We start from the raw sequence: 17,754 nt of genomic DNA on the forward strand, positions 1-17,754 counted from the left end.
CTACCTACACTATCAACAAACTAATAAAGTAATAAATTACACATACTATGCAAGTGTTGTAGATTTGAATTGCTAGCACTTACTGTTGTTGTTGTTGTTATTATTACTAATAATCACATAGTCTATAATTCAACAAATCCTGGTTGCACGCAACAGGTGTCATGAAGTTTGTTGAGCTAAAAATGGCTCACTCACAGACCATTTCAAATTCGTCACAAGCTAATTTTGATTCGAACCGAAAGTTGTGGTTTCTGAGTGGCTGAGTTATTTACTTTGAACATAGTCTATCAATTTCCACCAGTCCAGTTCCACTCATCCAGTTTCCGATTCCGAACCGATTGTGGGAATTGACTGAGTTCACTTGAGCAAGAGTCGCGGTCATTTCCGTATTGACGCCAATCAGGGTGAAGAAGAGAACATGATAGGCGGGCAATATTACTTTAATAGGGTAATCAGCCAATCAATACGAAGTTGTTAACATGATAGGCGGGCATTATAGCAGTGACAGGTTATTGAGCCAATCGTAGCGCTCAAGTTGTGTGTTTGAGTGTTTCTGAAATTTAAAATAATACATAGGCCTGGTTTCTCAGACAGGGTTTAGATTAAACTAGCAGTAGCCTAGCCCTTATTTCAATTAGGACATTTAAGTAGCTTTTATAAACGTGCCTTTTAAAAATTAGGCTGGTGTGCTTGAGACAAAACAATAGCACTGACAGATATCAAGTTGCTTTCTGTTAAACCATGAATTTTAGTCTGGCTAGGCTTAAGCTATGTCTGTGAAACCGGGGGATAGTGTGCAATGTGACTTAAACCCACCTTCAGTAGCTTACTAATGAAGATATCTTCAAGTGTCAGTCCTTTTCAATAATATTTACCAACCAAATGATATTTGGCCTAGACCAGGGGTTTTAATACTTTTTTATTTCCACGGACCCCTAAATATGATGCTCCATAATGATAATAATATAATTAATTTTACATTGTTCTCTGAACATTTTCACGAACCCCCTAAGGCACCCTGGATGTCCTCGGACCCTAGTTTGAAAACCCCTGGCCATAGACTAAACCCTAGGGAATCCCTGTAGCTAAATTGAACCACCAAGAAAAATCCACATATAAATCAAGACTTGTCTCCACATATTTTATGTGGGTGGGCCACCTCTTCCTTTTGAGCATGGGACACTTGTCCTGCCTAGGTCACGTCCCTGACAGAAATGATATTTATCTAAATGCAGATAACCTCATTAAAAATGTTCTCCTTGTATTAGAGCTCTGAAGCCCTTTGATAGCCTCATTGCGTTCCCGCTGTAGGTAGAAAAGCACAGCCATGTCCTTTGATGTGTCCTGCTAGGCAGTGTTGTGCTGTGGGCTCATGGTAATGAACCGATGCGGCTCCTGCAGGTGAAGATCTACACAGACGTTGTCATCAATCACACGTGCATCGGGCGGTGGGGAGAAAAGGCACTCGACCTGCGGCTCGTACTTCAATGCCACCCGTGAGGAGTTCCCATCTGTGAGATACTCTGCCACTGACTTCAATGATGACAAATGCACCAGCTGCCATGGAAATATTGAGAATTACCAAGACATTTATCAGGTATAATTTCAAAAGTGATAAAAGGGCCCTTGTTGGGAATGCCATTGGACATAGACGGAAACTGGATTTTTTATTCTCATCTAGGCGAAGCAATCAAGAGTATTTGAATATCAGATGGGCTTCATATGATCCACCACAATAATTTTCCATATGTTTTCATCAAGGACGATAACTATAACGATAAAGACATAAGCTGTGTTCCAACTGATGTATACACTATGCACTTTGTACTCAACCATCTAGTGTATGGTGCAGATGTATGGTGATTTTGTCATCCAGCATCAGAGTCTGTTAGTATTGCTAGTATTTGTTTCTGCAACAGAATTTTTTCCTCGTGCAAGTTTATATCTCGCAATTCTGAGAAAAAAGTCAGAATTGCAAAATAAAATGTAACAATTACCAATTAAATTTGTGGGGGAAACAAGTAGTTAGCCCCTCCCCCTCTAGTATGTATGTGCATATAGTATATAGTATATATAGTATAGAGTGCAACAGTCGGGTTCCGGAAGTAAAAACGCCATTCATATTCTCAATAGGGAAATAGATTTTTAACGGTAACTTAAAAACTGTTAAAGACAGACCTACTGTGTACAATGAGGTTGTTAATCAATGGTATTTGGCTAAATGATTTCTCTTAAGTACACAGTCATGGCTTTTATCCGTTTTATCCCAAAAAAATGTTTTATATATCCCTATGGGAGAAATAAATGGAAAAATACTTCCGGAACCAACGCAAGTGAAAAAGGGGGTGGGCACTAATGTACTCAATTAAAGGTGCGAAGGTTGAGTGTATGGCTGAATGTGTCTGAAATCGCATACTTACTATTTTGTAGGCAAAAAACAGTACGAGACAAAAGAAGTATGCCTGAATTCACAATACTCACATAAGAGTAGGCAAGATGAACTACTACTTCTGGTGAGATTCTGAAGTGTACATATTATGGACACTTTACTGTCCCATGAGGCCACGGGAGAAGATTTGTGAATGGCAGTGAAACAACCCAACTGATGCTGGTAGATCACATGAGAACAACATGGCAAATGTAGTACGTCCAGATTACTTTCATACTACACACATTCATACTATATAGAACATACTTAGCACTCGCAAAGTGCGTGCTTATTCAAAATAAGTCCCTACTCAAGTGATTATGCGCTTTCAGATGCAGCATAAGAAGTGTCTAATATTTCACGCTTAATTTAAAAATGCATCATCCATTTCGTTCTTGGTGTGAACATGCCTGTTGTTCAATTGGTCTTACACTTATGACGTTTTTTTATTTTTATTAATTTTTTTAATCCCATGGACAGTGGTTTAATATTTTAAAAGCAGAAAATCTCAAATCTCATGCAATGTCAAGAGCAACATGATTGATTATGAAAACCAATTAAACATTTGGAGTCCCAAAAATCAAACCTGGTGCAATGCATCTTGAGAATCTTAGATCTCAGAACTACAGTCTAAAGTACAATAAACAAATAACAGCTAATCTTCCCGAGTCGAGCCAGCCCTGGTCACAGTCTTTCTTGTGTATTGTTTGTGTTTGTCTGAGCTCTGCTGTATTGACAGCACCATCTGTTGCTGTGCTGCTGGAAGATGAGCCGGCTGACTGATAGCGACTTTTAAATTTATTCCCCTTCACTTCAAAGGCGCATGTTGTGCGTGCAAAACAATACTGGTACCATTAAACATCAGGATCCGACCTTTTGCAACCTTGAACGCACAAACAACCCAGATTAATAACAATATTAGACATAAAAGTATATATAAACAACATTGCTATGGTCTTGAAATTGGCCAGCAGTTTCAATGAAGATGCCAGATGGCAGTATTATTTCCTTTTATTTTACTGTATTGCAAGACATATCAACAAAATCAGTTCCTAAAAAAATAAAAATAAAATTACAATAGATGATGATGAACTTCAGCCCAACAGGACTCAACAGCTGCAGTCTGCAATAAAATAGAAGGGAAAACATGTGAATAGTAATAAGATTTATGTGCGACAATGTATGAATTTTATTTAATGCTAAAGGACAGTGCTGAGGCAGAAAAACATTGCTTGACATTTGGAAGAATTCAGTTATTATTACCTATATATATTTTTTGATAAAAGCAAGCAATTTAAATAACTCTTTTAAAGGATATTTTAAAGGATATGAAGTAAAGATGGAGCTGCCGTAGGCTCATGATTGAGGTAATTTGATGCAACATCAACATCATCTTAAACAAATAGAAAACAAATCAAGCTTACAAATCTAGAAGCTATAATAATAAATATTCAGTACATTTTCACCAACCCACTCCAACATACGGACAGCTTGAAAAATAAATACATATAGTGTTGATCTCAAAGTGATCCTTAACCCACCAGTTTAGTGTTTTTTCCCTCCTTTCTTTGAGTCAGCAGATTCCTGTTTAGGTTTTGCAGATCTGGCGAAGTGCTAAAGTTTAAGTTAAGGCATACTGTTATTTGACAGAAAAACATTTGTAATAATAAATCCTAGATGAACCTAGACAAAAACATTAATTCCAGCATGTCTAAAAACAGCTCAAGTGGATTTCTACATGACTCTTCATCTATACATGTCTGTCAGAGTGTTAATGCAGAGAACGGCTGAAAACAAAGGATACCACCACAAGAGGTCTGTCGTTGAGTATATATCCATTGGTTTCCTTTAAGGCCTTCTCCGCGATTCTCTCGCTGGGGAGTTCGATGAATGCCTGACCTTTCATCCTCCCCTCTCTCATCAAAACAATACCAAACCTGACGGGAACAAGCACGCTTATACATCAGCACATGTTCATAAAGAACTCACCTTTATTCATCGCTCCTGAGAACAATGTTTGCTTTTCATTGGCTTTGATAGTGATTCGAGGAATGGAGGCCTCAGACAAGGGCCTGAGGCATTAGACAGTGGTGCTTACATGTTTCTCTCCTCCTCTGAGGAGATGTCGATATACCGGCCATAGATGGACTTCAGATCCTGCGGAAAAGATTGAGCTGGGTTATATATCTGGTACTAAAGTGAGAATTATGAGCTGTCAGGCTGTTCTAGACACATGCTGATGAAGTGGTATGTGAACTTAAGAATTTGCTATATATAGAATACAAATATATATGGTATATTTGGAGTATACTGTAATGATAAAGAGTAGTGATATCGGTAGGACTTATTTTACAGTCCTGTTCCGCATGTACATACTATGTACTTATTATAGTTATTACAATAACTGGGTAATAACTAGGTACTGACCCTGAACCTATCCTAAACCTAACCTTAACCCATGTAGTTACCTCATATCACCCAGTACTTTCTTAGGCAAGATACATACGTATTATATATATATTTATTTATTTATTTATTTCCAAGACTATTATCCAGATACTTACTTTTTCTTCAACTTGCTTTGCAATATTCTTAACATAAAGCCTGCAGGTTGGTTCTCCGGGTTCGTAATTTTTAAACACAGACATTTTCTTTATCTCTGTAAATGTAAAAGAATCAATAACAAAATAAATCAATACAACAGACATACACAGTCATGTGAAAAGTCAATCTGAAACAAAGTCGTTAAAGGAATGACTGGCTGACTTAAAATAAATACCTGCCAGTAATCACTAGCAAACATCTGAAACATACAAACAGTCATATGACAACAGCCTGGTGTGCTATCAAATATTAATTTCCTCTTTAAAGACCGACTGCATCTTTCTTGTGAACACTCGAAGCTAAATTCTTTAGTAGAGCTTCTCAATTCTATTTGATGTTCGGTGTACTACAAAAAAGAGAGAGTGTTTGCGTGCACAATTTGAGAGTCTTTCACCGTCTCTGGAGAGTCTGCCTCTCTCTAGCTCTCTCCTAGAGATGAACTCCGAGGGGATGTCCTCATCTTCCTCCTTCTCTTCCTCCTGTCTGGGGACCTGAGCGCTTGGGTAGATCTTCCCGAACCCTTCTGAGGCTTCCTGAGCGGAAACCTCCTTCTCTGCCGTGTCTAGGAAGAAGTTGCATAAACATAATTAGAGCGTGTTTTGAACTGTCACAGTGCTCAATTCCAATCTGTTCGTGAAAGGCTGCCTGTTGCAGATTTCAATGATGACAAGTGAAAGGCGGCACCGAAGTCTTGTGTGAACAACACGCATCAAAATGACAAGCCTTTGACTCTTCAAAACAAACTAGAAAGCACAGGATTGTTTTCTTGTCATGCAGAAAAGCAGAATCAATACCTGTTATCAATAACAAAAAGCACGTAAATTCAGATAAAGTGGAAAATCCAAGCCAGAGGAAAAACAGGCGAGTGTATTAATCTCGGAGGGTGACACTGGTGGGTTTGCGGGGGGTCACGCTCCATGGGGTTTCCTTTCAGGTTCTTTCATAGCGCAGTTGGAGATGTCACCTGGCAGTTGGCAGTAAGCCGTAAGCAAAAGCGTATGAGGAATTATGGGAAGCAGCGAGGCTACACAAATCCTCTGGAAACTTGTCTGACAGATCTATAGTGCCTAAAGTGTACTAGAGCAGGAAGAGCTGATAAGTTCCCTCAGAGAGGTGGATTTCTTTGACGTTTCTCGTCATTTAAACATCAGTAGAAAATGAGTATAATGAAAATAACTACCAGCCCTGTGCTAGTTTCTTTTATAAAGAGGGTTAGGAAAGCTCTTTGGCTTTGAAAGGTTTTCATCTCCGTTTTTGGTCATAGACATTAATGAAAAACAAACAGGAAGATCAAGTAAACAAAAGACCGGGAATCTCAATTTGAGAGCAGAGGATGGCTTTTATTTGCTGTGTCTGCATGTGCCAACATTAAATAATTGCTAAGATGTATTCGCACCGAAAGGTTTAGTGTGCGTTTTATTTTGTTTAATAGTTCCGTCATTCCTGATTCCTGAATTAGGTTTGCACAACAATATATCGAATTAAAACTGATATCATAATAAGGCTAAGTGCGATTGTCAAATTGCACAGGCTGCGATTTAATTAAGTAAATATATATATATATGCTACCGGTTCAGAGTGAACCACGCCACCTCAGAACAGCTTGGTTCATTTACTGTGAATAAAGCTATTCTGAGACGCTGTGAGCTGCATGCGTGTAAATGAACATACAGCGCCTTCACTCTGAAACTGCCAGCACATTTGTTTATTTGTTGGCTACCCGTCAAATTAAAAGCTTTAAGGTATACAGTTTGAAAATGAACAAATTAAGAAGTAAATACTAGTACTGTAATTGTACAGTTTTATTTGAAAGTACAATGGTACTATTACAATATAATTATTTTGTTTTGATTTATTTAATAATAAATCACAATAAAATAATTATGTGTGTGTGAATGTGGCCTGTGAAAACTCAAGTGGAAAAAGATTTTTTTTTTTACTCTGTTAACTTTATGGCTTAAGTTAGATTTTGCAAAGAGTAAACGCAAGTACATCCACATTTTTCAAGTTTTGTTCAGTCAACCCTAAATAGATTTCGCACTTAAAAGTAATTATTTACTCTGAAGAATTTATTTATTTATTTTATTTGTTTTCTATGCAGATGCACTCCCCAACAAAATCACCCCAATTATTCTAGAATTAATAAGCTATTCAAGTCATATGGTGAAACTTCCTATACTTGTTCATATTGCAGAAAAACTAAATATTGCTATTTTGACGATTTAATGAGTTTTCTTTCCAGAATCGTGCAGCCTTATCCCGAATAAAGTTTCAGGGTTATCCTGACACAGGGGAGGGTCTCGGCGCCTCATGGTGAGAGCAGCTCGGTCTGCTGACAGCCCGATACATTAAATCTTCTCTCCAGCTGAGTCACTATTCTCAGGGCTAATTGCTGTGTTAATTGAGCAGGTCCGCTCAGGATGGATGGGTGAACCTGGGGCGCATTCGGTGATGCAGGCGGATAGATAAATGAATGATGGGATAGAAGGAGTGGCGGGGGACCTGAAGCCTTACCTTCAGTCGCATCTGCGAATTGCCGCTCTTGATTCTGTCCAGGCCCCTCGAGGATGGTGGACACCTCAGCCGATATATGGAACTCAATTTTCTTCTGTCCGAGCGTCTGAGTTTGCTCGAACACGTCTGCTGGCTGCAGGGCTGGGCCTGAGGGTCTGAGAGATACAACAATGAGCTTTCAGCAAATCTCTTTGTATTATAAGGTGGTCTTTTGAAACTATAAGGCGTTGCTTAATTTTACTTAATTAATTATAAAGAAGCTTATGGTTGAGTGAAATGTAGCTGACAGTTTACCCGTGGGAATCCGGTTTGGGAATAAACAGGAAGTCTTTTAGTTTGGGTTTCTTTCTCTTGGAAGAAGTCTTTGCTCTCAGCGGTCTTTTGCATGGCTGGTTAACAAGGCCCATCAGTCTGATCATCCTTTGTGGAACGCAGGGAGAAGAAGTGTGAAGCTATTAAACATGTATGGCTTTTGAAAGCAAGGCAAAATACAGCAATGAAACAAACAAACTGAACACTTCGCAGCTTTTAGCTGCTGCCATTCTGGAGGCTGACAATCTGTCATGAGAAAACATGCCAATGCTGATGATGCATCGTCAAAAATACTATCACATTTTAGACATGTGGCAAACACAATATTTGTTAGTAATCTGTCTGTCTGCAGGGAAAATGCCCATTAAGGCCAGAAAAATCTGGTTTGTTTATTATTATTTGTTGATATTTTGATATTGAACATTTAATTGTACATGCTCATTTCTCATATTTTTACATTTAGGACTATTATGGAATAATACTGTTCAAAAGTTTAGGGTCAGTATGATTTTTAAATGTTTTTGAAAGAAGTCTCTTATAGTAAACCGAGTAATAGTGTGGAAATGCTACAATTTAAAATAACTTTTCTATTTTTAATATGGTTTAAAATGTAATTTATTCATGTGATAAAGCTTAATTTTCAGCATCATTACTTGTCAATGATGTCTGATGTACTTGATGTTACTAGTCTTAAGTGTCACATGATCCTTCAGAAATCATTCATGAAATCATTCAGAAATCATGATTTTCTGCTCAGGAAACATTTGTTATTATTATCACTGTTAAAAACAGTTGTGCTGCTTAAAATTTTGATCAATTGAATGCATCCTTGCTGAAAAAAATCATACAAGTTTGCTAGTAACATATTCACAGTTTCTGAGAAACACTGTTGATATTTGAAATGAACCCAAACAAACACACCCCTCCCTTCTTTAAATCTCCCTCTTGCTCTCTCTCTCTCTCCTCCCCCATCATGAGTGTATAGGCCCCCTACTGCTGATTGGCTGTGTGATGTAGTGCAGTGCTCAGTTCAATCCACTTTCAACAGCGTTTCTCAGAAATCGCTTACTGCACCTTTAACTTTAACTAACTCTATAGCTATAGAGCCCCGTTTGGAAACGCTGAAGAATGCAACACATACTTTGACACATTCAACATACTTTACTACTGATTTTCGAATTCAGTTCGGATACATTTCAGAACACAACTTGCTTGCATACACTGCGCTTCAGACATTATTTTGATTGCCCGCATCTACTAATAATGTCAAACTACTTAAACAACTTGTAAATAAAATAGAAAGATGGAAAGCCGGCTACCTCTCTTTATCTTCCTCATCTCCACTCTCATACTCGGATTCTTCTTCACTGCCCGACGCCCCCTCCTCGTGCTCCGGCAGAGGAGGGTTCTGTGGGGGGAAGGGTGGGGGCATGGGCGGCAGTGGGCCTGGGGGCATCTCAAACTGAAACGGTGCAGATGAGTGGGTTACACCTTCGTGTAGCTCATCAATATTAGCATAGCACTTATATTGATGGGATTCAGTGAAACGCAAAGCATCAGGGATGAGGTTGACTTTGAATTCAGACTTCAATTTAAGATAAGATAAACATTCACAAAAGCGCATATACCAACTCACCATTGGCGGACGAGGCGTCACCGGGCCGAATGGGCTGGGGAGGTTCATCTTATTCATCAAGTGAAGAACCTGTGGAGGAACATGTTCATCTGATGAAGAAAGGAGTGTGTGTGTGTGTGTGTGTGTTGTATTCACACACCTGGTGCTGCATATTTCTTGGGCACAAACATTAATTGTGACCCTGGCTCCATATGTAACCCAGATTGCTGCATTGGAATATATTTAGGCTCAGTGATGGCTCTAAAACGGAGCTCTGAGCAACAGATTTAATGTGATTAAAACACCAGCCTGTTAGAAGAAAGCTAGCGCCACCAAAAGGCAGGCCAGATTATATCATGCTGTTTCACAAAGTGGCGCGGTGTAGCTTAAGGGAAAATGTTAAATACATCACTCATCCCTCCCACATGAGTGTGATATTAATACCATCAGAATAATTCCCTCCAAATATTGTGGTTTGATGTTTTAGGGACTGGACTTGATTCAAAGAAATCACATTAGTGCCACTCTGAGAGCTGTGAGAACGTTTTCCTGTCTTTTTGACCTGATATGAACTAAAAACCTGAAAGAGGAAGAGAGATGCTGGTACACAAGAGGTAATCATATAGATGTGCTTGTTTACACATTCCCAACATGAACTGATAAATAAAACAACAGAAAAAGACAGGGGAAAAAAATACTTTGTTGTCTCTACTCACTTGAACGTAGAACTTGGGTACGCTCAAAAGTGTGTGTGAAATGTTTGTCAAAATTCCACTCGAAGGAGGAGGGTATAAATATTTCAGCGTTGGATTTGTTTGAAATTTCAACCTGCGAGAGGAAAAAAAAAAAAAAGCATACATGAAAAGTCGTTCCAGAAATGCCACCCATGACAAAATCCATGAACATAATGGTGAAGCATAAATATAAGAACGAGGTACAAATATTTTGGCTGTGTTTGGTAAATGCCCACGCCTGCATTCAGGAACGGGTGAGCAGCTACCCTTAGTTAGCTACAGTTACAGCTACAAGTTACAAACAAAAAGTAACTTTTATACTTTTTTATTTTTATGATTACAATCAGGTTATGTCAATTCATTAAGAATTGTAAAGAAAGTAAGTTTGTACCATCATCACTTTTAGTATACCACTACTCACCAATACTGAATATTATTACTATACTGTAGTACTTAATTTAGGGTAGGCAATATTTAAAATATTCTTAATGATTTTGCTGGTAATATAAAATTATGCTTTTAATGTATTTAAGTCTCATAAAGTCACCATTAAACTAGTTTAATGATCCTTGCCAGTATGAGAGCAGTAAGATTTTAGCAAGATATTTAATTATAATATTTGTAATAATTACAATTAAAACAAATACCTAATTCCATTATGATTATTATTTATTAATAAGTTTGATAATAATAATAATAATAATAACAATGAGAATTTAAGTGTCTGCTATTAAATAAATAAATAAATAAATGCATAAATACATACATACGTACGTACATACATACATACATACATACATACATACATAAATACATATATATATATATATATATATATATATATATATATATATATATATATATATATATATATATAAAAACAAAAAAAAAACACTGATGAGCCAAAACATTATGACCAGTCACAGGTGAAGCAAATATCGTTGATCATCTCTTGACAAGGGCCAAATTGTTATGGCAAGGCAACTGGGTCAGAGTATCTGTCAAACAGTAAGGCCTGAGGAGGGACAAACCCCAATGTGTTGGACGCCCATGGCTCATTGATGCACGAGGGCAACGAAGGCTGTCATGTCTGGTCCAAGTCAACAGAAGGTCTACTGTGGCAGAAGTCACACAAAATTTTAGTGATGGTTATGGGAGGAATGTGTCACAACACACAGTGCATCACACTCTGCTGCGTATCACCATCACCCTGTCCACCTTCGAAAGTGCCTACAATGGACACGTAAGGGTCTTAACTGGACCTTGGAGCAGTGGAAGAAGGTCGCCTGAACCGCTTTCTTTTACATAAAGTGGACAGCCATGTACATGAGCACGGTTTACCTGGGGAAGTGATGGCACCAGGATGCACTGTATAACGACGACAAGCCGGTGGAGGGAGTGTGATGATCTGATGATCTGAAACCCTGGGTACGGCCATTCATGTGGACGTAAATTTGACAGGTGCAACCTACCTAAACATTGTTGTAGACCAGGTACACCCCTTCATGACAATGGTGGTCCCTGGTGGAAGTGGCCTCTTTCAGCAGGATAATGCACCCTGCCACACTGCACACACATTGTTCAGGAATGGTTTGAGGAACATGATGAAGAGCCCTGGCCCCCAAATTCCCCAGATCTCAATCCACTTGAGCATCTGTGGGATGTGCTGGACCAACAAGTTCAATCCACAGCAGCTCCAGCTTGCAACCTACTGGACTTGAAGAATCTGCTGCTAACGTCTTGGTGCCAGATACCACAGAACACGTTCTTGGGTCTTGTAGAGTCCATGGCTCAGCGGGTCAGCGCTGTTTTGGCAGCACGCAGAGGACCAACAGCTTATTAGGCAGGTGGTCATAATGTTTTGGCTCATCTGTGTGTGTGTATGTATATATATGTATGTATATATATATATATATATATATATCTCAAAGATACATACATACACATAACACACACACACTTATATACTGTATATTTATTACAAACAGTAATACATTTATTTTATGCTTTAAAAAAGCATATTTAGCTGTTTAAAATGTACAAAGTAACATGGATACTGTGAAAAGAAAGTGCTACCCACAACTCCAACTCCAAGATCCAACTTTGTAACAGACTTTCCCTCGCAAGCCAAATGCTTTGAATGTCAAGACTCTTTCAAGTAGAATTTGATTGCATGTTCTATCATGGAAACGGTCTGCACCTCATTCAGAGCATCACAGCACTGAAAAACATGCTTTTCAAGCCACCCTGGTCTGTGCACGAGCTGCTCAGAATTAAATAAATAAAAATCTGTCACAGCTCCGCTCGTTAAGTGAGGGTGAAGTGCGGGCTCCTTGTGCAAAATTATATCTTAGCCCACGGTCTCTTTATCAAAGGCCACCTGGTGCCACCACATGGCAAGAGCAGACGGGCTGTCACTGCAGAACAGACACTCTGAGACATGGGCCTGTAATTGGACATGAGACGGATGGTGACAACCACTCGCCAACTTCCTCTCTCCCTCTTTCTCTATTCGCTATGGGCACTTCCTACAGGATTACCAGGGCCTGAACTACTGACACCAGGTACGGGATGTCAGCCGAGAGCGTTAGCCTGTCTCAAATCTCCAGTGCCATCATAAACACAGTGAAACTCTCGATTGCGGGAGGAAATCAATGTGCTGATCAAACAAACACAGATGCACCTGTACACCTACCCCAGACTGGGAGCAATGCTGTTGTCCATCATAGGGACATTGTGGTGGTGTTGTTGTTGTTGTTTTTCTTTCTTCCCCTTTTCAGCTTTAGCACCAGCACCACTGAAACAGAAGGACAACTATTATGGGGGGCGTTTTACTATAAATATAAGCAGTGTTGGGGGTAAGGCATTTCAAGTAACGCAAGTTACAAAATCAGATTATTTTAAGTAACTAGTGAAGTAACACTACTTTATATTTACAACAACATATCTGAATCAGTTTTTCAAATAAGTAACATGAGTTACTTTGTTTTCCCATTTAATGACTGACACCTCTCCTGTCCCCCTGTTAAGAGAAATTGGAAGTAAGTGCAGAGGTGTTGTGTGCACTGTGTGAACATGATGGTTATTATAGATCTACTAAATGTGAGAATGTATTTATCTCTATGCATCTCATTTGCATAAAAGCAGATTCAGTATTCCTCAAAATGAATAAAAACAGTGAAATGCAAAATCAGAATACGCAAACCTGCAATAATTAAATGTAAATAACACAAATATACTTTCTGCATTTAATCTCACTTAATGAATCAATGTTTTTGCTGCTGACATTCAATGATCCAATTCAAGCATACCAATCAGCAAAAATGGCTTTAGATAAACATCACATTTGTGTTTTTTTTGTTTTGTTTTTATTTAAAAAAATAAAGCGTCATTCGATCATAGATCAAATAGATCATAGATCAAATCGATCCACCACCAAACAGCGTATATTTTGTGCTGTTTTATGCGTTACAGACATGGTGTTTGCAAAACTTACATTTCACCGGAATATTCTCCATCTGTAAATCTTAGAAAGTCGTGCAAATATTTCCATTTTGCTGCTAAACTTCACACTGAACGAGCGCTGCTGCGCGCCAAATAGGAGCGCAATAATTCTGACCAATATATACATTTTGCTTGGAAAATGAATAGGCTATGCGATATTTTATAACACCAGAAATATCTTCTAATTATAATAATTTATCTTTAGGATGTTGGATAAGTTGCAGTGAACTTATAGCTCATTATAGCTCATTACAAATATATTTTATACTTAAAAGAAATTGAACAGAAGTAATTCAGGGAAGAATTTTTTAAGAAACCAAATATAATAAAGATACAAAATATAGTTTTGGGTTTAGGACTTAAGCTACTTAACAAAGATGACTTATACTTATTTAGAATTCTGAGAATTACAGCTTTTAAAGCAATAATTGTTTTTTTTTTGGCGAAAGCAAGAATATTTGGTTAGATTTAGTTTATACAGTACATTATGGAGAGGATAACGTGAAATTAAGAGCACAAGTATACATTTTGAAAAGATATGTGCAACTCTAAAATTAAAGAATATTCCATAAAATAAAGGAATACATATTAGCCTACATTAACTAAATAACTATTTGTATAATTGTGTTAAATGTGTTTGAATTGAAAGACATAATAAAGTACATAATATATCTATCTATATATCTATCTATCTATCTATCTATTATATATATATATATATATATATATATATATATATATATATATATATATATATATGCTTTGTTGTTGGACATTAGATGTGCCTTATTTAGAATTTTAAACCTATAAATGTATTTTTAGGGACTATATAGCCAATTAATAAGCGCAGATTCATCTTACCAGTTAAAATGTAGTCTGTGCTTTTGTAATTATTTATTTAAAATTTTGTGATTGTAACTTCTGCTTTAATAAGGTTTTTTTTTTTTTTTTTTTTAGATTGTAATGTTGTAATGTTCTTCTAATAACCATAAAAATGTATTACAGCTGCCAAATAAAACCAGAGAGAAATGTATTCATAAATCTTTAAAACTATCTAATTAAATCTTGGGCACAAAACATTTAGCCAGTAAATAAAATCTGGATAATATATATTGTATATACATAATAATAAAGTCAAATAATGGTATGAGTAACTGAGTTCGAACTATTTTAAGTTTGCTTTATGAAACAGAATCAACCGACAATAAGTCTGACTAACCAAAATAAGCCTGGCTTGTATTCTAATCTTGTTTTATGGAACAACCCTCAGGTGAGGAAAAAGTCATGCTAAAGTATAAAAAGTAACACAATTATTAACTTTTTTAGGGAGTAATGAAATATTGTGATGTATTGGACTTTTCCTCAACACTGAATATAAGGGTGTTTCTTCAAATATGGACAATTTTTGATAATGTGAACTTGTAGAAAATAAACTATCTTAAAACATATTTGTCATAAAAACTAGTTTAACTTGTCTACTAACGATGTTCAGCCGTGTATGTACATGCATTATGGGAAAATTGTCATTTTTCCTGAAACATCATGAAAATTTCCACATCATTTCTAATTATGAATTGTGTTTTATATGATTAGGCTATGTGATGTAAATAATATTTTTGAAATTTTTTAAATAAAATAGCAGACTATTATGTCTTGCTAAGGCTAATTTCATAGCTATAATTTTATGTATTCTTAGATCCTATAAATATTTTCACTATTTTTTGGCAAAAAAAAAAAAAGATTGATTAGAAATGACTCACACCAAAAATATTTGTTTTTAACCTATATTTACCAAAAAAAATTCTCCACACATGACAATTCTCATTTTACATCAAATAAACTGACAATTTTGTCGCAAATTTTAATAAAACTATATTGGCAAAATTGTTGGTAAGAAATGTTGTGTAGTTTTGTAAACAATGTATATAATCTTTGTGAATATTATCAATGTTTTTAAAATATGTAAGTCAATTGAGTTTTTTCCTGAGACAAGGATCAAGCAAATCTAATCAAAAAAGGCATTTGAAAAGTAGCCAAATAAATGATTTAAACCATGAACAGATAAATTCCAAGAGAGTTTTAATGTGAACTATATATAACTAAATTAAATATGCTTGTTTGAATCAACCCCTGTCACATAAAAGTGCCCATATTTGAAGAAACATCCATAAACACAGTAATGATAAAATATAGAAATGGACAATTAGCCAATCAGAGACACGTTTAGACAGTGTGTATTAGAGAAGGGAAGGAATATGAATAGCTGAAAGTCTATTGTTATGATTGATTTTGCCATTTACCTGTTAGACACAGGTGGGTCTTTCAAAACACTGACATTCTCTTGATCTTTAGCAAACTCAACCACTAGTGTGTGACCAAGGATTCTCAGCTGATGAAGTCTGTTTAGCGCCTGAGGGTGGAGAAAAGCAAATTTGGATTACTAACATGTCGAAGCCATCTCTTAAACCACAAGAGGAGCAAGTGTATTTTAATTTTACCTTAGAGGCTGAGGTCTGACTGCTGAAAGTTGCAAATGCCATATGCTTCTGCAGACGACAATACAATCAGGTCAGCTGTATTTATTCATTGCATCATTTACCCACAGCAATTTGCAACTTACTAGTGGTCCCTTCTCTGACAGCGCTCTTACGGAGGAGGCACCAAAATATTTCAGAAGATCCTCTTTCTCATCTCTGTTGAGTTCTCTGGGCAGATGCCGTACGATGAGGGTTTTGCTTTTCTTTGTTTGAACGTCGGCCTCGTCCGTTTCTGCCATGATTCTACATTGAAAGACAAACAATTAAGTCCATCAGTAACTTTGTTAAAGTAGTTCATGATGCAAATGGCATGTGCATCTTTAAAGTGAGCAGAGGGTAAAAAAGCATGTTTTCATTGTAGTTTAGTGAGCCAAAACAAAGACTTGCTGCATTATAAAAGTTACAAGTCACCTTAATTTTGATTTCATGTCCACAGCTTTCCCTTACATTGCACACCAAATCAATATTTTTAACATCAATATAAATGCAATAATGTGCATAACACATTAAACCAAATGAATGTTCCCAATCTAAAATAAATAATAATAAATGTTTGCAACAAATTTGACCAATAATTTTTTTTTCTTGAAAAGCCATTATTTTATGGCAATTATGCTAATTTCCCTCACCACATCCCAATACTGCAACATCAATACATATATCAATCCTGCCCAGACTCATTAAAAACAGCTGAACTGTATAAAATCTCAACATTATAATATTTAAAAAGTAAGTATCATTATTTTTGCATTGGAATAATAATAATAACGTTTTCACATTAACGAGAACTTGCGAGGGACATAAAATGCTTCAAACTGGATTCATCAAGATAGTTATTACCTTCATTATTATATATTATTAGTATATTAAGTACATATAAAAATTAAATAGAATGCATGGGTTAATGCATTTTAGTTCTTTTCAATACTATGACAGAGCAAACTTTCTGCATAATCCCGCAGCGTGTCTGTCCGGAACTGAAGTTAAGCATCTATTGTTGTTCAGGGGGAATGAAGTCCTGGAAACACAGTATCTGCACAGGCTAAAGAGGACTATTCTTATATCTGACCCTTATCAAAGACTGAAGGATACGTGGAATTTGCATTCAATGAGTAACAGGCTTAAGATTTTAAGTAAGTAAACAGTTAAAAAATTAGCAAAAGCACGTTGAGAGGTTTTGTTGTGAAGCGAGCCTGACAAAACATTAGCAGCAACAGAAAACTCGAGTACAGATAAACGACCGTTTATGGTTAAAATAAAAATGAATAAATAAAGCATTGCGCTTCTAAAGAAATATAGAGCAGCATAAAGATAGTAAATGACACAGTGATGGGTTAAGAGCGAGAGATATGAGACACACATACCCTGTTCAAATTCACCCTCTTCCGCACTAAGTTTGTGGGCGTGTCTAGTGAGGTCAAGGAAATCGGATACGTGATTGGTTGTTTGCGGGCCATTTCCTTCACTGATTGGTGCGCAATGGACATCATTCACAAACGGTCAACT

General features: G+C 36.8%; 1 protein-coding gene across 4 annotated transcripts; it reads right to left on the minus strand.

Moving 5' to 3' along the window:
• Window positions 1-2,894: 2,894 nt before the first annotated feature.
• rnpc3 (RNA-binding region (RNP1, RRM) containing 3) lies at window positions 2,895-17,662 on the minus strand. 4 transcript variants are annotated; one of them, XR_014626098.1, is made up of 17 exons: window positions 17,613-17,662; window positions 16,332-16,491; window positions 16,210-16,257; window positions 16,012-16,121; window positions 12,903-13,004; window positions 10,190-10,301; window positions 9,495-9,563; window positions 9,178-9,320; window positions 7,841-7,966; window positions 7,547-7,701; window positions 5,427-5,594; window positions 4,993-5,087; window positions 4,527-4,585; window positions 4,233-4,365; window positions 3,970-4,042; window positions 3,505-3,821; window positions 2,895-3,311 (listed from the first exon to the last, which is right to left on the minus strand). XR_014626098.1 is itself a non-coding variant. In XM_084398237.1 (16 exons), exons 2-15 carry the CDS (start codon window positions 16,485-16,487, stop codon window positions 3,974-3,976), a joined length of 1,545 nt encoding a protein of 514 aa, XP_084254363.1. In that variant the 5' UTR covers window positions 16,488-16,491; window positions 17,613-17,662; the 3' UTR covers window positions 3,422-3,551; window positions 3,970-3,973. The 4 variants fall into 4 exon arrangements, 2 of the variants coding, with proteins under 2 accessions (XP_084254363.1, XP_084254362.1); XR_014626099.1 differs by having other exon boundaries at window positions 3,201-3,311; window positions 3,505-3,551; XM_084398237.1 differs by lacking the exon at window positions 2,895-3,311 and having other exon boundaries at window positions 3,422-3,551.
• Window positions 17,663-17,754: the final 92 nt, after the last annotated feature.

This window comes from Rutilus rutilus (assembly GCF_951802725.1).
Source record: "Rutilus rutilus genome assembly, chromosome: 24".
NCBI lineage: Eukaryota > Metazoa > Chordata > Actinopteri > Cypriniformes > Leuciscidae > Rutilus > Rutilus rutilus.